Source organism: Ovis canadensis, chromosome 3, assembly GCF_042477335.2.
Source record: "Ovis canadensis isolate MfBH-ARS-UI-01 breed Bighorn chromosome 3, ARS-UI_OviCan_v2, whole genome shotgun sequence".
NCBI lineage: Eukaryota > Metazoa > Chordata > Mammalia > Artiodactyla > Bovidae > Ovis > Ovis canadensis.
Window position 1 is genome coordinate 160,998,113 of NC_091247.1, and position 20,538 is coordinate 161,018,650.

The window sequence follows — 20,538 nt, forward strand, 5'->3', positions numbered from 1 at the left end:
ATTTGTCTGTCTCTGACTTGTATCAGCATGATGTGCTCCAAATCCATCCATGTTGCTGCAAATGGCATTATCTCACTTATTCTGTATCTGAGTAGTATTTCATTGTATATATGTACCACTCTTCTTTCTCCATGCATCTGCTGATGGAGGACACCTAGGTTATTTCCACATCTTGGCTATTGAAAACAGTGCTGCTATGAACACAGGGGTATATGTATCTTTTCAAATTTCTGTTTTTATCTTTTTCAGATATATATCCAGGAGCAGAATTTCTGGATCATATGGTAGTTCTATTTTTAAGTTTTTGAGGAACCCCCATACTGTTCTCCACGGCAGCTACACCAACTTACATTCCCACCAACAATGTGGTAGGGTTGGTTCTCCTTTCCCCACATCCTCACCAGCATTTACTATTTTGTGCTCTTTTTGATGAGAGTCCTTCTGACAGGTGTGAGGTGATAGCTCCCAGTGGTTTTGATCTGTATTTCCCTGATGACTAGCAATGCCAAGCTCTCGTTCTTGAGGCAGGCCCCTAACTTGGCTCCCAGGACACCCACTCTCTCTGGGTTCTCTTCCCTCCCCTCCAGCCACTCCTTGATCCATTTCCATGAACACACTCTGCTTCAACTGCCCCCTTAAACCCTGGAATCCTCCATGCTTCTGGCTGAAGACCCCATGTGCATGCTAAGTTGCTTCAGTTGTGCCCAACTCTTTGCAACCCCATGAACTGTAGCCCACTAGGCTCCTCTATCAATGGGATTCTCCAGGCAAGAATACTGGAGAGGGTTACCATTCCCTTCTTCAGGGGATCTTCCCAACCCAGGGATCAAAACCAGATCTCCAGCATTGCAGGTAGATTCTTTACTGTCTGAGCCACCAGGGAAGAATGGAGTCAATATATTATCTGAATTTACCTTCCGTCCCAAATCTGATCTTTCTGCTATATTCCCTTTCTTGGTAAGTGACACCATCATCTTCCGGTCACCCAAGCCAGAAACTCACGAATTCCTCCCTGATTCCCTTCTGTCACTGCCCCCAACACATTCAACAGGACCAAATCCTCCCAAATCAGCAGTATCTCCAACCCCTCCTCCACTTTATCACCACTCTCACTCAGCAGCCACTGGGGACCGGCTAGAACTGCCTCCTGAGGCAGACACGACTGGATGTAACATGTTCTGACAGCCACAAAGAATGGTTTGGCGTTTCCAAGCAGCTTTTTCTTTTTATTTCCTTCTCGCAGCACCAGCTCTTAGTTGCGGCACATGCGATCTTTTAGTTGCAGCATGCAAAATCCTTAGATGCAACATGCAGGATATCTAGTTCCCTGACCAGGGATTGAACCTGGGCCCCCTGCACTGGGAGCATGAAGTCTTAGCCCCTGGACCACCAAGGAAGTCCCTCTTCCAAGTAGCTTTTGAACTTTATATTTCCATCTTTTTTGAGATATATATTTTACATCTGGGGAAAATCTACTACTTTATAGTTCCGCCCACACTTTACCTTTTGATCACTAAAATTGTTAAAAAATCAGTGAGTGTCTAAATGAATGGAATGTCTTATGTAAATTCAGCGATGCTTCAAATAATGCTTAATGACTGTAACATATAGGATCTGGAGACTCGGTGCTTTACTTGCCACAAGATGCTAACATTTTAGTTCACATAAACTATTCTGACACGATATTCATTTTTATGAGGGCAACATTTCAAATTAAAACAAACACAAAATGTGAGCAGTTAACTAAATCAATCATCTCTTCTGTTTATCACATCGCACGTTTTCCAATCTGAAAATGCACCACAAAACTTTAGGGATCTATGGTATGTTTAATGAAAAGAACAGCTGTTGCTAGAAAAATAATTTTCAATGATTTCCACGACTGAAAGCAAACCTTGATGTAATTATACATTAAGCATATTCCTTCTAGCTAAAATAATAGCCAAAAACCTCAGACTCCTCAGGTTAAAAAGACCATTCCACCTAGATTTACATTGTTCTAAATTATCAATAATCCCTCAAATATTTAAAAACCAATTTAAGGAAATATCTTCCCCCTCAGGTTCTTGAAGAAACAACCCCTGAAGTATATATGAAATTAGAAACATATGAAAGCAAAGTTGTAAATAAACTGCCCAGATTAAAAATAATTCTTGGGAATTCCTGGCAGTCCAGTGGTTAGGATGCTGGTGCTCTCACTGCCCAGGGACTGGGTTCAATACCTGGTCAGGGAATTAAGATCCCACAAGCTGTGCAGCACAGCCACTTAAAAAAAAAAATTTCTCTGGAAAGACAATGTCTCAGTAATGAACCAACTTAATCATCACATTCATAAATCATTTGACATGGCCTCTATAGCAAAAATCCTCGGCCCCCAAGAATTTTCATTCTCATCAGGACAGCCATATTTAAATACACATAAACCAATCAGAAGACAAGAGATTCTAAGAAACAAGCCTTAAACTGGGTATTTTAGGATCAGTGAATGGAGAGGCTGGTTAAGGCACTCCACACAGAATGTGGGCAAGAGGACAGACACCTCTAGAAGCCTGGCATTTGGCTATGCTGTATTAGACAATAGGCTCTGAAATGTTTCATAGTAGGATTTTACTTGCTAAAAGAAGTTTTCAAGGAACATTTACCAGGCAAGAGTATGTACAATTGGAATAAAGGAGATATTAGAAACAAAAGAAAAAATTAAATTTTCCGAAGGAAATGTATGTATTTCCTCACCCCCAAATGCCACACCAACCCACAAGAATGCACCCTCAGTGAGCACAGTGGCTCCTGGCCTCACATTCTCAGCAAGCAGAGGACTCTCAAACATTTATCCTGCCCTGTCTTTGAGGAATGTGGCACTGCTGGTGGGTTCTTTCCTAAGTAGCTCTTGACACTATATTTATAATTCCAGAAATACAGAAGTTCAGAACAATTAAGTGTTCCCTTCAGCTTGCATGACACCCATTCTTGTTGGCACTATATATGGATGAATTAAATCCATCTCAAGAACTCCTCTGATTCTTTCCCAAGATGTTCCCTCTTCAGAAAAAGAAATAATTCTACATATTCTACTCATTTCTCAAAAAGCAATGACTAATCAATACACTTAAATTTAACCCCATCCAACCAGATAAGACTTCAGATAGCTGTTTCCAAACTAATTCATTTGGCATCTCAATACATTTCATGGAGTCCCTTTCAAGACTTATCTGTTACTTTCCCTCCAATAAGGAATGCAGCTCTAGTATAAATTAACTATTTGTCCCAGAACTGGACAAGACCTTTGAGGAACCAACTGAAGCCCAAAGTAGCTAAGTAATTCCCAAAGCGATCTTCACTATTTAACAAAGAGCAAGCCTAGGAAGTCTCCATGGATCTCCTGTGGCTCAGGCAGTTGAGTCTGCCTGCAATGCAGGAGACCTGGGTTTGACTCCTGGGTCAGAAAAGATTCCCTGGAGGAGGAAATGGCAACCCACTCCAGTATTCTTGCCTAGGAAATTCCATAGACAGGGGAGCATGGCAGGCTATGGTCCATGGGGTTGCAAGAGTCAGACATGACTTTGCAATTAAACGTACCTACCTAGGAGGTCTCTACCATCCCCAGTCCAAAATACTTTCCATTTCGCCTAAAAGCCTCACTTTCACATGATACAGAATCTATCATCATTGCTTACTATTACTACTCTTTAAACCAAAAGAAATCTATTCCACTATGTCACCCAACTTCTTTTTCTTGATTATAATTCTGATGTGAGTCTGATCAAACAACAACCAGATGGCCAATCAACAAAAATCAACGGCCCCCCTCTGTGCCCTGAGCCAAGCACCACATTAACAATGAAGATACAGTGGTGAACAGGACAGAAGTGGTTCACCCTTGTAAAATTTGGTTTTGCTCAGTCAGTCAGTCGTGTCTGACTCTGCATTCCCATGGACCACAGCACACTAGGCTTCCCTGTCCTTCACCATCTCCTGGAGTCTGCGCAAACCCATGTCCATTGAGTCGGTGATGCCATCCAACCATCTCATCCTCTGTCGTCCCCCTTCTCCTCCTGCCTTCAATCTTTCCCAGCATCAGAGTCATAAAGTTCACAGACAGGATAATCTGGGAGGCTTAAAACTAATGAAATGTACTTGGGTCCCTGATTCATCTGACAATGAACTAGAATGTCATTTTTTCCCAAAGTATCTGAGTGCTTCCTAAGTATCACAATCCATTCAAAGTAATTAAAACTTGCTTAGATGTAACTGTTCAAACACAAATCACCACTTTGCAGATATAGACACACATGAACGAGACGGAGGAATAAATTCATTTTTCAACAACTATTTGTCAAGCGTCACCTTCTAATACCATGATAAGCTGAGAATATGTAATCAATTTAAAAGAGACAAGATATATATTAAAAATAAAAACTTTTATAGTCTCCAAACACATCTGTGATGCTGTCATACTTACAATTATGTTACAATCTATAATCTAGGAATTATAACACACATTTTCTCATTTAACCCTTCTATGATCATTTGTTTTAAAGATTACCGAAATGATACTCAAGGAAGTTACGGAACCTGCTGCAGCTCTCAGAACTGACAGATGACAGATCCAAAAGCAAGAGCCTAATCTAATTCTAGATTCCGAGACTTTTCTATTGAACCAAACTGTCTCAATAAGAAAGTGTTAGTCACTCAGTCGTGTCCAACTCTTTCCAACCCCGTGGACTGTAGCCTGCCAGGCTCCTCTGTCCATGGCCTTCTCTAGGCAAGAATACTGGAGTGGGTAACCATTCCCTTCTCCAGGGGATCTTCCTGACCCAGGGATTGAACCCGGGTCTCCTGGATTGCAGGCAGATTTTTCTACCATCTGAGCCACCAGTCTGAATCAAAGCTCCCACCAAACTGTTTTAAACTGATAATGCTAATATCAGTAGAAATAATACTAGTTAATATCAGTGTATTAAACATGCACTCACATGCCAGATACTGTTGCAAGCCTTTTACACAAACTGATGATGTTATTTATGAGTACTTCAGTAGGGACTTTCCTGGTGGTCCAGTGGCCAAGATCCTGTGCTCCTAATGCAAGGGGCCCAGGTTCGATCCTGAGTCAGGGAATGAGATTCCCACATGCCGCAACTAAGATCCGGTGCAGCCAAATAAATAATTTTTGTTTGTTTAAAAAAGTACTTCAGTAATACCACAGCTCAGTCAAATGAGAAGTTTTTAAAGTGATTAAAATTCTTCACAACGGTATTCAGAATTAATATAAAGCCAGTTTCAGACAACCAACTAATTATAAAAAACATACAACCAAAGGGAGGGATGATTGAGGGCAGAGAGGGAATAGCAAACCCCAAGAGGCTCATGTGGCCCAAAGAAAGAGGTTCCCCACCAGACTCTAAAACTCATACCACTTTCAGAGAGCATAAGTGACCTCTGAAGAGTTAGCCAAATGGATCACATGACTCATCGAGTTTCTTTCATGCCTACATTCAAATTCTGCAAAAGCAAGCTTGTTTCCAAACTGCGGATGTGTTCAGCAACACAGAAATGCCTTAGAGAGGAGATAGACACTCTGTGGGTGGGAGGCCAGCCACAGCGCATGCAACCAGGACTCTAACCACAGCGTCCCCCCTGCAGCATGTTACAAAGTTCATGTGAATTACCTCATTCGGCCTGACCTTAGGAAAACCAGAAAGAAGACAGTGACTCAGTCCCTAAACTCGGAGCACAAGGCGATTTAGACCTTCTGGAGGAAAAAGGAAAGCCCCAGGAAGAAATGGAATTTGTCACCCGGTCAAGCCAGCAACCTCCAGCAAAACTGCAACTAAAACTCTGCACTCTGCGGCAGATAAAACAGGGAGATGAAAAGAAAAACGCTTTCATACTGTGTTAACGTTTACATAAAGGCTTGGGCAAAAGAAGCCCACTCCCGTAAGCCTGTTCTTCCTCTTTCCAATGGAATGGCTTGCTAAAGGAAAAAGAAGTGGGTGAAGACTTTGATGGGTGGCCTCAGGCTTGGTCAGGAGGAATCGGCCTTTTTACCAAAAAACAAAGACACTACAGTGATACAGAAGGAGGAAAAAGAAGAAAAGAAAATTAAGCCTCTGGGAATGAATGGAGCACCTTCCTGATCAATTACATTGAGATTCCCCATTTACTTTGGTCCATAAAGCCAAAGAGAGACAACCTAATTTCCTGCTGTCTTTTATTCTTCAGCTAGATTATTAGGTTCACTTCAAATCTCTCAACCAATGTCAGTTCTCTATTCAACTTAGCATACTCAAAGTACATGATCATATATAGTAGAAGCTTCCACAAATAACAATGACTAATATTTGTTACTGCTTATTATGTGCCAGGCACGCACGTCATACACAGATGAAGAAACTGAGGCTTAAAGAGGTGCAGTGACTTACCCACGACAACATGGCTAGCACTGATTTAACTCAGGCTGCCTCACACAACTGCTTGCAAGCAGTCTAGAAGAACACCGTTTTTTAGCCCATAAAAAATCCAGTCCCTTTTTTAAAAAACAGTAATCGCTTCAGCTGAAAAGATCAAGATCCATTTTATCTTCTTAAAAATATTGAATTTATTCTTTAATTGAAGTATAGTTGATGTACAATATTCTGTAAGCTACAGGTGTATAATACAGTGATTCAAAATTTTTAAAGATTATACTTCATTTGTAGTTATTATAAAACAGAAGCTATATTCTCTATGCTGTACAGGATATCTTTGTAGCTTATTTTATATATGATAGTTTGTACTTCTCAACCCTTAATCCCTATCTTGCTTCTCCCTGCTAAGATCCATTGTAATTAAAACTGCATAGAACTATGTGCAGTGAGAATGGCTTTCCAGTTAATTTGCTGATACTGGTGCTAGATTTGCCTTTTTGAAAAATATTCATTCTACACAACCTACCTCCGAACCCTCTCCACCAAATGTCAGGTACAGTTAAGCTCTGGGTACAGTTCACAGAACAAATTCCCTCTGAGACACACAGGACAGCGAGGATCCAACCCCACACCTCAGCATGGCAGAACCATCACCCTCACACCAGCCAACTGGGCTGTGTGTCCCAAACAGGTCATTATGAAGAGCAAGAAAGGAATTCTCAAACTTCAGAAAGCTCTCAAAGGGCAGCACTTCCCCTCAAAGGAAAACTGGCAAGAAAAAGCAATCCACAAGCCCATTTAAACAAACAGAAACAGGCTTAAACAGACAAAAGTAATATTATTGTTTCTTTAAGCCACCTACATAATATTTACATTTTCCCAGAGCTGGGAAATCACTGACTACAGTCAAGTAACCCTTGAATTCACCTCTGCCATGCCATTAAACCTGGATCTGCTTAAGGCCTAAACCAATAAAACTTCTGTTTAACTTATCATCTCAAAGTTCCGCTGAAATTAAAGCCCAAATAAACCAAATGAATCTTAATTCCCTTGGAAAGCTCCTTTAACTGTAAAACATTATGGAATGTTAAACTTCATTTTAGAATTGCTTTTTTTTTTTTCTCCAATGCAGTGCACCCAGTTACGCTTTCTATTTTCAAAAAAAAAAAAAAGTTTGGTTTTTGTTTGTTTTGCTGTTGGAGAACTATATCAGACACACATAAGTTTCTATGATCTAACTGGCAAAATACCAAAAAATATTCCTCGAAACAAGCATCTGAGGGAAGTTTTCAGGGTAAATTTGAGTTGTCTAAGAATATGAGGATTGAGAAGGGTTCATCATCTATCTAAAGACAGAAATAACTCTACACAGCCTTTTATAAGATTCACTTACTTAAAATATTCTGAAAGAAGGAAAAAATTAAATGAGAATAAATCAGATTACAAAACATTAAGCAACAGCTTTGGACACGGGTGAACCTTACAGTGGACTATGGGGTCAGATTCCATCTAATCGCAGTTTCTCAACCAAAGACCATACGCTTATAAGTAAACGGTATAAAAATCCTCTTTCATAGGTGGGGTTTTTATTAGTTTGTCCTAAACTTTTTTCAGTTCCCAGTACATTTATAAGATAACTTCAATTCCTCCAAATTCTACCATAGTGGTTGGAAAACTCATGCTAAACTTACTGAAATTCAAAGATAAACAGGCACTCCTAGTCACCCTTTCTCATATGATTAGTAAAAGACACATCATCCAGCTCCCCGCCCTCTATATTCTGCAGTGTATTCACAGGACGCTGATGCTGTCTTAGCAATGCTTTTCCCGCGCCGTAATTATAGGAGTAAAAAGTATTTTGCTCTGAGTTTCAGTGATGTCAGCCTGAAACACATTCTAATGTATTTCAAAAGGACAGAATATGCAACCACCCTTTGGTACAAACAAAGTCAAAAATAACCTGAAGTTCAGCTGACCACAAAAAAGGGGAAGCAGCACTTACCCTGCTAAATAGACAGGAGACGCAAAGAGCAATGCTCTCCAGACTTCCACCTACCTAACACATGGTCAAAGGCCATGAACACTGCTCACACCAAGAGGAAGATCCATGCAAAAGCACCAAAAAATATTAAATTCCCTGGGTTTTCATTGCCACACACCGGCTTCTGTAGTTGTGGCACTCAGGCTGAGTTGCCCCACGGCATATGGGATCTTAGTCCCCCCACCAAGGAGCCAACCTGTGCCCCCTGCAGTGCAAGCACAGTCCTAACCACTGAGCGGCCAGGGAAGTCCCTACACTCACTATTAACCAAGGGAATGCAAATTAAATAACAATGAGGCGACTTGGCAATGTTTTTCCTCTATCTTACTGACTGCATCCAGTGCAGCTGAGGATGCAATGAAACTAGATTAAAAATAGTCTTAAGCTGCAATAAACAACTACTCATAAAAATGGTTACACCCTCATGCTCAGTAAATTCTATTTTGTATATCTATCCTAAAAAAAATCCATAAATGGTAAAGGTTTCTTGCTCTTGTTCACTACAGTGTTATGTATAGTAGCAAAAATTAGAAACATCCATGTTTTCCCTACTTCGGGAATGAGAGCCTACTCAATAAAATACAATACAGACATCAAAATGATAGCTGAAGTCACACAGCTATATCTCATAATTCTAAGTTTAAATAGCAGGAAATCTATCAGTACAATATTCCTCAACAAATTACAAATAGAATTTATGATTCAGCAGTGTCACTTCTGAGTACATGCCTGAAATAATAGCAAAGTTTCTAAGCAATAATAATAATAAAAGCAAGGTCTCTAAGAGATATCTGTACACTCCTGTTCACAACAGCAATATTCACAAGAGCCAAAAGGTGGAAGCAGCCAAATGTCCACTGAGTAAATGGATAAACAAGATGAAGCATACATATATAATGGAATATTACTTAGACTTAAAGGAAGGAAATCTTGACACATGGATGAACCTTAAGAACATTATGCTAAGTGAAATAAGTCAGTCACAAAAACACGAATACTGTATGATACCACTTATGAGAGATATCAAACAGCCAAACAGAAACAAAAAGGAGGAGCTGGCCGGGAGGAGGAAAGGGGGAACTGTGTTGTAATTTAATGAGGACGGAGTTTCAATTCCCAAGAAAAAGTTCTGGCAATTGAATACACAACAATGTAAATACACTTAACACTACTGAACACTGAAAAATGGTTTTGATGGTAAATGTTACCTGTATTAAACCACAATTTATTAATGTTTTTTTTCTTGGTGGGGCCGCACAGCTTGTGGGATCTTAGTTCCCTGACCAGGGATTGAACCTGGGCCCTCTGCACAAAGTTCTAACCACTGGACTGCCAGGGAATTCCCAAATCACAATTTTTAAAAATAACAGTACAGTAAGATTACATATGTGTAAAATAAAAAAATAAAAAAGTCTAGAAAATAATTCTTCAAAATATTTATGTATTACTATCATCTGTGATGTGATTTTTATATCACTATTTTTAAAAATTTAGAAATATTACTCTAGCTAACCCACAAAATCTTAAAATCTTTCCAGTGCAAATGATATACATAAGATAAATTACTCCTTTTTTCAGCATATATATAGCAAACATGGAGCCAAAGTTTGAATTAAGATCTTGCTCTTTACCATGGATAAGAATTCTAAGTAAACTCCATGAGAGCAGGTTTCAATCTGTTTTGTTTGCTGAATCCCCAGCAGCAGTCTAGCCCATTGTGAATATTCATAAACACTTGGGAAATGAATTTAGAAAGCTCCTTTCACAATCCACACACATACTTTGGCCAACTGGCATTAATTTCATGAAAACACTCTGCTGATTACATTCTAAATCTTTTAAATCCAAGATCTTCCAAGTCTATTCTTCTGGCTTCCAATCTCCCACCTCACCTTTTTTCCTCCTCTAATTACCTCACTTTGTTTAGTATCTGGAAAAAGAACTGAGTGTTGCAATATATAATTAGTAAATTATCTTAGCTGATGGAATCATATGTAGCAGCAGTGGGCAATTACAGTCTATAAAATGCAGATTACTCTGGCTGTTTTAATACTCTATGAAAGATGAGCGCTTGCCTCTGCACACTGAAGGCACAGTTGCAGCTAGACTGCGACTAGGATGGTTTTATCCTTTCAGTTCATAAGTGGGAAAAAAGGGAAGTCCTATATACACAAGTTTCACAACCTCAAAATGCTCATTTAGCTCATATGTGGGACCCGAGCTAAGCTAAGAAGAAACTATTCCAAACAGCAATGGGCACATTTCCCTTCACAAAGAAAAATCTTCCCAGTGGGCTTGGCTGGTACCCAATCCGTCCACCTGCAGCCATCTAGAGGGTAGAGATTCACACCCTTGGCAAGAGTTCCCAGCTCTGCTTTTGCAAACAGCACTGTCCAACAGAGGTATAACACAAGCCACTGTCTTTATTATAATTTATTGGCTGTGCTGGGCTTTCATTGCTGCACGTGGGCTTTCTGTAGTCGCTGTGCATGGGCTTCTCACTGCAGCGGCTTCTCTTGCTGCAGAGCCGGGCTCTAGGGCACAGAGGCCAGTAGTTGCCGCACTCAGGCTTAGTAGCTGCGGTGCACGAGCTTAGTTGCTCCTCCACATGTGCAGTCTTCCCAGACCAGGGATCCAAACAGTGTCCGTGCACTGGCACGCGAATGCTTAACCAATGGATTACCAGGGAAGTCAGTTATTTTAGGAAGTCATTAATTTTAAATTTTCCAAGTCATGTTAAAAAATAAACATATAAAAATTAATTTTATTTAACTCAATATACTCAGAGTATTATTTCAACATGTAACCAATAATAAAAACAAGATTTGTGATATATTTTCTCATTCCTTTGTCTTGGAAATTCAGTACGTATTTCAGACTTAATAGCATCTCTCAAATCAGGCTAGCTACATCTAAAGTATTCAACAGCCATACCTGACTAGTAACTACCCTATGCGGGCAACACACTTTTAGAATGATGGTCACTTTTGTGACCTGTTTACATTCATTTCACAAGTTAATTTTTTTTTATAGGCTCTGATATCTCTTTCCTGGTGTGTAACTGGGCCCTCTCCATTAAAAGTATGTGTGTGTGTGTGTGTGTGTGTGTGTGTGTGTATACAAGTAAGCAAAAACCATTTCAACTGGCCACTGACAGCCAAGCTAACACTAACTATAGGATGATTATATATTACAGTCCTCTACAATTTTAGGACAGATGTCAACAGAAAAATGTGGCTTGTTTTACAGGGATACACATCTCAGCCAACATTTCTATCTAAATAGATGTAATAGCTTTATCAAACTTTGCACAACAGGGGTATCCCTGAAAAAGCTGTAAACAGTTCAAAAGTTTCCTTTTACCAAAGAAGCAAACTCTTTAAAAAAATGAGAGATGCTTTATTTATTTGATAAGCTTTTAAAAAATTATTGCTAAATGAGATTAGGGACATTGTTTTTTCATTGCTCTATTCCCAGAGCCAGATTTGGGTGGAAGTGGTCATATTTTTCTCCTTACAGTTCACCTTTTTAGAGAAGTCTTTCTGAATCACTGATCTGAAACAGCCCTCTGCTCTTTCCCTTCATAGCAAAAATAAACTCAATTGTTGCATAAATGAATGAATGATTGACGCTTAAAATAAGGAAAAATAAAGTGAGCTAAACCAGCAGTAATGGTTACCACCAATATTACCCATTTTTAAATGACTACCCTCAATCTAGTCAAGGCTATGGTTTTTCCAGTGGTCATGTATGGATGTGAGAGTTGGACTGTAAAGAAGGCTGAGCGCAGAAGAATTGATGCTTTTGAACTGTGGTGTTGGAGAAGACTCTTGAGAGTCCCTTGGACTGCAAGGAGATCCAACCAGTCCATTCTGAAGGAGATCAGCCCTGGGATTTCTTTGGAAGGAATGATGGTAAAGCTGAAACTCCAGTACTTTGGCCACCTCATGCAAAGAGTTGACTCAGTGGAAAAGACTCTGATGCTGGGAGGGATTGGGGGCAGGAGGAGAAGGGGACGACCGAGGATGAGATGGCTGGATGGCATCACGGACTCGATGGACATGAATCTGAGTGAACTCCGGAAGTTGGTGATGGACAGGGAGGCTTGGCGTGCTGCGATTCATGGGGTCACAAAGAGTCGGACACGACTGAGCGACTGAACTGAACTGAACTGACCCTCTATAAGATGCAGTGGAGGATTATGGTCTAGTTGTGAGAAGAGGGGAAATTGTGTACTTGTGTTTAAAAGAAAACTCACAGTACCTAGTACTGGGACTTTCATTCAAAATATTGAGTACGCTTTCACTTACTCGAGCATCTACCAAGTGCCAGGCATTTATTTTAGACCCTGGGTAAACATGCTAGACTCTGTTCTAAACAAACTATAACACGAGATTACAACTTTTGCTATGAAGGGAAAGAGCAGAGTACTTTAAGAGGGAAGGGTGTCTAATTTGGATTGGTGGTTCAGGAAGACTTCTCTGAGAAGGTGGCATGTAAGTTCACAAGGGAAGAACTAAGAGAAGCAAGTCCAGGCCCGGGTTCTGTGATGGGGACTCCCTTGAATCCTGAAGGGAACTGAAGAGGCCTAATAAGACTAGACTCCTAGTTATACACTCTTAATTAACGTTGTTGCATCAGGGACTTCACTGCTGGTCCAGTGGCTATGACTTTGCATTCCCAATGTAGGCAGCCTGGGTTCGATTCCTGGTGGAGGAACTAGATCCCACATGCCACAACTAAAGATCCCGTGTGCTGTAACTAAGATTGAGCAGAGCCAAATAAGTAAATAAATAAAAATAAATATATTTTTTTAAAGTTATTGCATCAGAGAGCAAACAATGAGCTAGCTCCTCATATATAACATATATAATAACAGGCAATGCTTTGTGTGGTCAGTCACTCAGTTGTGTCTGACTCTTTGCGACCCCATGGACTATAGGACTGTAGCCTGCCTGCTTAACCAAATAATAGCCTCCTACAAGGCAACATATATCGGCTCTTCAATGAGACAAGGACAAAAATGGGCCAAGTTAGTCAAGATGTATCTTTGCAAGCATTTACCTTATTATACCCTACACTGTCTCTCACTATCCATTCCAAAGCGGGGCTCGGCTAGCCAATGACCCTGGGACAAATTAGAAGCGAAAAGCAAGCCTCAAACTGGGGTCTTTATCAAAAGGCAGCAATTTATGTGGAAAGCTATAAGTAAACAAGAGTTGATGCTCTAGGCAAGGAGTTGGGACACGAGAAAGCATTCGGCCAGTCTCACTTTTTTGTCCCCAAAACGAATGTTTACAGTACGACATGCACTGACTGCCAAAGGAAATCTAAGAATAACCACATTATTGGATGTGTTTAGCTTTCCTTTTTGTAAATGTTTTGTGTCACTGCTTTCCAAAGAATTCTAACTCTTGCACGTTAGCCAGAAAAAGAAATGGGGTAGAGTGTGTATTGTTCATGCTTGCTGGTATATAAGACTGGTGACTAATTTTCTTCTGAAATTCAGTTAAAGGAATGTGTTTCTGTGAGTCCTGCTCACACAAACACAAAATTCCATTGGATTAACACTGTGTAAGAACAGAATATATCAGACACAGCGACGGGATGTGCAAATAACCATACACCTGCTATACGGCAAAACAACTGCTGGGAATGTTTATATTCAGTAATACAGGGACTCTGTCAGTATAAAAAGTTTAAGCAAAATACCTTTGATGTTGTAAATTAGCACTCTATCACCAAAACTTCCAATGGAAACACTGAATAAAATAGTGCAACTCATTACTGTTGGTTTTAGGTGTAAAATGCAGAGCCAGAGAAACACAAAAATATTTAAATTATAACAAGGAAAAAACCTATGGGTGAACTTAAGATCTGTTACATGGAGTCTCACACGCTTGCCTTATTAACCCATTCTTCAGCACAACTTCTTAAAAAGTGTGGAGGGTTCAGAAGACAATTTCAAGCTCCTAAATAAGACTTCATCTTTAAAAAAAATTTTTTATTAACTCCCTTTTATTATAATTATAATTACTTCCTAATTATTCTACTTCTAAAGCAAACACAGCGTCATTTCTTATTCCTATGATGTACCCAAGGCTCAGGAAGAAAAGTGATCACCTTGGTTTAGAGAAGAAGCAGAATATGCTCTGATAGATTAATGATTTTAGTCCATTTCTACTCTTGGAAGCCTGAATATGTAGAAAAGGAAAATTATGAGTTAACACACTGTTGACATTCTTGCTTCTGCACAAAGCCTAACAGTACATTCATAAGGATGACTTATGAACACTATAATGAAGATACATGAAAGTCAGGGTGTCAAAATGGTAAGAAACTCCTAAACTACAGATGCCCATTTTGCGAAAGTAAACTGGAATATTAAAATTATTTTTATAGCCAAGAAGCAGTGAAAAGAAGACTGGAATTTTGAGTCAGGAAAACTTGAGTTCTGCCTTTTCCCTACCTAAGTGTGGATCTTCACCAAATCACTTAACAAGGCCCAACCTTTCATTAGGTTAATGCTGCAGAGGATTCTTGGGAGAATCATATGTACACTGAATACCCATAAAAAGCCAACAATTATCAAAGCAGGAAAACATTAATTCATTCAACTAATACTCACTGATGGAGGCTCTGGGGATACAGCAGTAAGCACGGCATTCAAACTCCTAGAAAAAGGCCACAATTTCTTTCCTTTGTACCTTTCAGACAAGTTTTCAGCCTTTTCCTTCTTTTTTTTTCTTAAAGAGGGCACCAGTATAAAATAAGAAAGAAAAAGTTGGGCTATGTTCCTTTGCTTGGCAAGAGAAGAAAGAAATTTCTCACCCTCTCTCCCCCCTTTCTCACCATCCTGCATTTACCACAGACATCTTGTTTTCCCTGGATATTTTCAAGAGTTCTAGAAACCACATTTTCCTGGCCTTTCCACCAGGTGGTATAGCACTTTTTAAAAATCACTATTATCCATAATAGATCCTTCTGGCAACACTTCTCTTTCCACCTCTTTAGAGAAAACATAAATTTCACTTCTAAACTATATGTCAGAGGTGCCTACCTAATTCTTACAATCACTGGCATAAAAAAGCAAAAAAGATTTATCTAACATTGGGTAAAAGACATGTTCTGTATTAAGACTGCTTTGCTTTAAATTTATGATAAGTTTGACTTCCTTAACTCATATCTTTTCAGGAATTTAACAGACTCACTCTTCAAATAAACCAAAATGCCCACAAAAACTCAGTTAGAACACCTTCTCCAACTGGTAAATAAGTCCTCTAACTCAGAACCCAGTAAGTGTTATTTTAGAAGGGGAAATACACAGCAATCAAGTTTCAGAATATACTTGGAAGCTCTTTAAGCAAGATCTAGGACTTACTGTTCTGATTTTCAGCACAATCTTCAAAATATATATTGATGGTAGGACAATTCTAAATACTAAATAAGTATCATTAAATGAGTATGTTATATATAGTAGATGAATATTACATAAGTTAATGAGTAGAACATAGACATTCTAAGTGTATAAACCCAGAAAAAAACATTCTTACTTTTTAAAGCATTAAAACATTTTCATACAATTCAACCTGGATACCTTGGCCCTCATAAAGGAGCATCTCATGCCTGGAGAATTCAACACCAACTAGTTTTCTGCAGCTACTAGTAGCCTCTGGGATAGACTTCAAATGAGCACAACGGTCTCTGACAGTCTCTACTCAAAGTGTCAAATGATGACAGTGACATAAACAGAAAAAAAAACACACAAAAAAGCACCAAGTAGAGAAGAGAAAGGAAGCAGAGCCCAAGAAAGAGAAAAGCAAAGTGAAAAAAAAAAAAAAAAGGAAGGAAATGCAATTCTTCAATGCACTGACTGGAGAGGCAGGCATTCCTGACTTCCAAACTTCAGAGCAAACTCATGGCTAGAATACACTTCACTAAAAATAAGATTTCACTTGCTATGAACTGTTTGCCTCTGCCCCCTACCCCTCAATTCACATGATGAAACTCTAATGTGATAAGATTTGGAGGTGGGGCCTTTGGGAGGTAATCAGGTCTTCAAGGTGGCCCATAGGATGGGATAAGTGGCCTTATAAGAAGGTGAGAGGTAGCCCTTTTCCTGGAGTGAGGGCACTGCCAGATAGCTATCAGCTATCTACAGCCAGGAAGGGGCCCTCATCAGAACACAACATGCTGGGACTTCCCTGGTGATCTAATGGTCAAGACTCCTGGCTCCCACTGCCTGGGGGCAAGTGTTTGACCTCTGATTGGGGGGATCCCCTGCATACCCCTAAGGCCAAAAAGAATCCAACATGCTGGCACCCACATCTCAGACATCTAGCCTCTAGAACTTTCAGAAATACATAACTTTGTTGTTGAAGTCACCTAGCATATGTTATAGCAGCCTCAGGTTAAAGTGACTAAGCCTTAGAAACAACTGACTCAGAACTTCACTTGGGATCATCAGCTACTGAGTAAGGGCACCTGACTCTTGCCCTTCCCTACCTTTCGCCCCTTCTTCAGGTTTGGAAGTTAAGAGGTTCAAAAAACTAAAACTTCCGAATCTTAAAAAGAAATTTGACCTCCTAAAGTGGTTAAGAAAACTTAAAAGGTCTGGCAAGGAAATCCTGACACACTAATCCGTCCTCACTCCTCCCATAAGCCATCATCCGGCCCTGATTTTCCTTGCCTCTAGTCTCCAGAAAGAAGTCTGATGGCAATGCTGGGCGCGCGCCTGCTGTTTTTTAAGAGCAATCATTTTGTTCCATTCCAGCCTTCTCTAATCGGATACCAGTACGTCTGCGTTGGCAGGACTTCCCTGCTGAGGCTCCCAGGGCCAGGAGGCCGCGGGGTTCAAGCACCGGACTCAGACATCAGCCCAAGCGTCCCCTTTCGGGGGAGCCTCCTTGAAACACACAATCATGGTCGGCGAAACCAACCCAAGTTTCCTTCCAATCTTTTCCCAAGTCATGCTTTCCACTGCACGCTTCCTCCAAAAAAGGAAGAAACCGACCGAAGGCTCAGCTCTCGCCGGCTGCTCCTACCTAGTACCGGAACTTGTTTGCAAAACATTAGATGCACCTATAAACGTGACTTTACTGGAAACGCACCACCGTGACTCCCGCCACCCAGATTTACTGAGCGCCTGCTCTGACGAGGCCCCGCGTTTCCCTCAGCGCCCCCCACCCCGCCACGAGAGGCGCTCCGACAGGGAAGGTAGGGGAGGCGGAGTCCCGACGTCCACTCCTGGCCGTTACACGGCCCCCAAAACACTCCAGGGGCCACAGGCCAATGAACGGACTAATAGAGGGGGCCTCCATGAGGACCGCGAGGGGGCGAAGGGCGTCCCCGGGCACAGAGGAAACGTGGGGAGTGGCCTGGGGACGACTCCAGGCTCTCAGAACAGCTCCCCAGCCGCCGGCCGCCCGAGGCGGAGTCGCAGAGGCCATCTGGCGCGGGAGGCGGGAGAGGGCCCTCCGCCTCCCCGCCCTTCCTCCGCTTTCCTCCCCGGTGCGCCCAGCGCAAGCCCGTAAGCCCGCAGGCACCAGTTCGAGGCACTGCTCCGGGATCCGACAGAAGCCCCTTCTCGATGGCCTCCTCCTTCCTCGCGAGCATCCCTCGTGCACCCCGCAGAGACACGTGGAGTTGGGGTCCTGCCGCCCCGGGATTTCCCGGGAGCGACTGGGCGCCGGCTACTGCGTCTACGGGCACACCACTCACTTGCTGGCCGGTGCGGAGCTTGCCCTGGGGCGCTCTCCTGAAGAAGGAGGTCCTGGCGGTGAAGAAGAAGTCCTCGGAGTCCTCCTCCAGGCTGCTGTAGCCGCTGCTCATGCTGCTGGTCCCGTCGCGCGCGGGCCGCCTCCCCGGGGCGCTGGCGGCCAGGCAGGGGGTGCCGCGCCCGCCCGCCCCGCGAGGTTCCCGGCGCGCGGCCGCAAGCCGCCGGCGGGCCGTCCTGCTGCAGCTGCGGCCGCCGCTCAACCCGGCCGTCCCGGCCCCTCCCGGCTTCCCGGCCCGGCTCCTGGCGCGGCTGGGGCCCCAGAAACACCCAGCGACCCCGCCCCCTGGGCCTCGACCCCGCCCCAGCCCCGCCCCGCGCCCCGCGGGCCCCGCCCCGAGAGGCCTGGGACGCGCCCCAGGCGGTCTGGTCACTCCCGGCGCAGGTGGGAGTGGGGACTATGTAGCTGGGCTGTTCCACGAGCGCTGCTCTTCCCGAGCAGTATTTGGGGAGCCCCCCGCATCCCTGCTTAGACGGCTGCGTCTGTGCTTCGGGTCGCTACCCCAGCCTCCCGGAAACTGCCAATTCCTCGGAGATCAGTGCCCCCGCCCGGCTAGCTCGGGTTTGGGGGAGGGCCCAAGCAGAGCCGGAAACTTTCTCCGCCGTCTCCGCACTGCTCGCCCCCTCCCGGGGTCCGGCGGGTGAAAATTGCAGGGCGGAGGGACACCCCCCCCCCAGTCCCACCCCCGAGACCCTCAGGAGTTCTGCAGTCTTTTCGCCCCGAAGAGAACTCTGGCAACCCAGCCCTCCAAAGAGGGTTAAAAGTTAGCTGAGAGGCGTGAGGAAGTAACGACTGGGTAGAGTTTATTCAAATAAAAACATCCTTTCCGGAAATTCAGTTGAGCTTTGGTCTTTCTCGCCCTTCTTTCTAGTGAGGATTCATTCCGATATAAGGACGGCCAAGGTCATTCTGATCTTTGAGGCCACTTGGTGCGAAGCAGGGTGAACTAGTTCTGCAGTTCGAGTGCTTATTAATTAAACGTGTTTTTAAAATCTTCCCTTCCAAAATCCGCTTTACCTACCAGGCACGGTTTCAATCTTGGGGTGAAGGGTTCAGGGAACTCTTCACCCTCCTCAAAAAACAAGTTCCGTATTTTCTGAATCCTTCCAGTCAGCTAATCCTCTTTAAAAATGCAAAATTTTTCTCCAGGCCGCCTGTGGGTGATAGTCATTTACATCTTGGTGTTATTAAATTAATTTAAACCATACTAATTCCCTTGCAGAGATCCTGACTGAAAGGTGGTTTTGAAGTTTCAGCTCTGCTGTGGTAAGCCGGCTTTAGGAGAGGTTACATTAGGAGGGGAAGAGAGGGTTAGAAAACAAGATTTTCAGCCATTATAGCTAAACTTTCTTGCATTATCTCCTTTAGTCCTGAAAACAACTGCATAAGGTAGTTACCAGGCTTCCCTGGTGGCTCATACAGTGAACAATCTGCCTGCAATGCAGGAGACCTGGGTTCGGATCCCTAGGTGGGAGAGATCCCCTGGAGAAGAGAATGGCACCCACTCCAGTATTCTTGCCTGGAGACTTCCATGGACAAGAGGACCCTGGGGGGCTACAATCTGTGGGGGTCACAAAGAATCGGACAGGACTGAGCAACTTCAAGGTAGTTAGTACTATTTTACACTCATTTTACAGGAAAATTTAAAGGAACAAGGGCTATTAATTCCCTGTAACAGTCCATGCAATACTTCTATTTTGGGTGTAAAAAAGTCAAAGGATAATTGGAGACTTGCTTTAAGATACACACCTAATCCTTATACTTTATTGTCTGAAATTCCTGAATGAGACAATTATTTTTCAGTCATTGATTTGAAGGATGCTTTCTAGAGTTAGCTTCCCTTGTGGCTCAGCAGGGAAATCTGCCTGCAGTGTGGGAGACCTGGGTTCGATCCCTGGGTTGGGAAGATCCCCTGGAGAAGGGAAAAGCTACTCACTCCTGTATTCTGGCCTGAAGAAATCCATGGACTGTACAGTCCATGGGGTAGCAAAGAGCTGGACGTGACTGAACGACTTTCACTTCACTGCATCTAGAGCAACTGAGGCTTAAAGCAAGGAGGGAGCTACTGTAAGGACTGGGACCGCTGTGATCTGAAGAGCTTCAGATGCCCTTCTAGGTTCTCTCCTTGGTCAGTGGTCAGCCATGTGGAATAGCTGGGAGGGAGAACTGGCCCAGAGATGACAAGAAGGATAGAACTGGCTCGAGTCATTCTCTCCTCAGACAGAAAGAAGGCTTGCACGCCTTCAGGCTTACTCACATCCAGTTTGCAAAGTTGTCTATTAACCCAAGAGAGTCTCAGCCACCCTAGGCAGCAGGC

General features: G+C 42.6%; 1 protein-coding gene across 2 annotated transcripts in view; it reads right to left on the reverse strand.

The window, feature by feature from the left end:
- RASSF3 (Ras association domain family member 3) overlaps positions 1 to 18,495 on the reverse strand; it is a 113,326-nt gene extending 94,831 nt beyond the window's left edge. The window contains exon 1 of one of the 2 annotated variants that reach the window (XM_069584736.1): positions 18,166 to 18,477. In XM_069584736.1, the coding sequence (XP_069440837.1) occupies positions 18,166 to 18,276 (111 nt within the window). In that variant the 5' untranslated portion in view covers positions 18,277 to 18,477. Of the gene's footprint in view, positions 1 to 18,165 lie in introns of both variants that reach the window. The other variant, XM_069584734.1, reaches the window with a different exon arrangement.
- Positions 18,496 to 20,538: the final 2,043 nt, after the last annotated feature.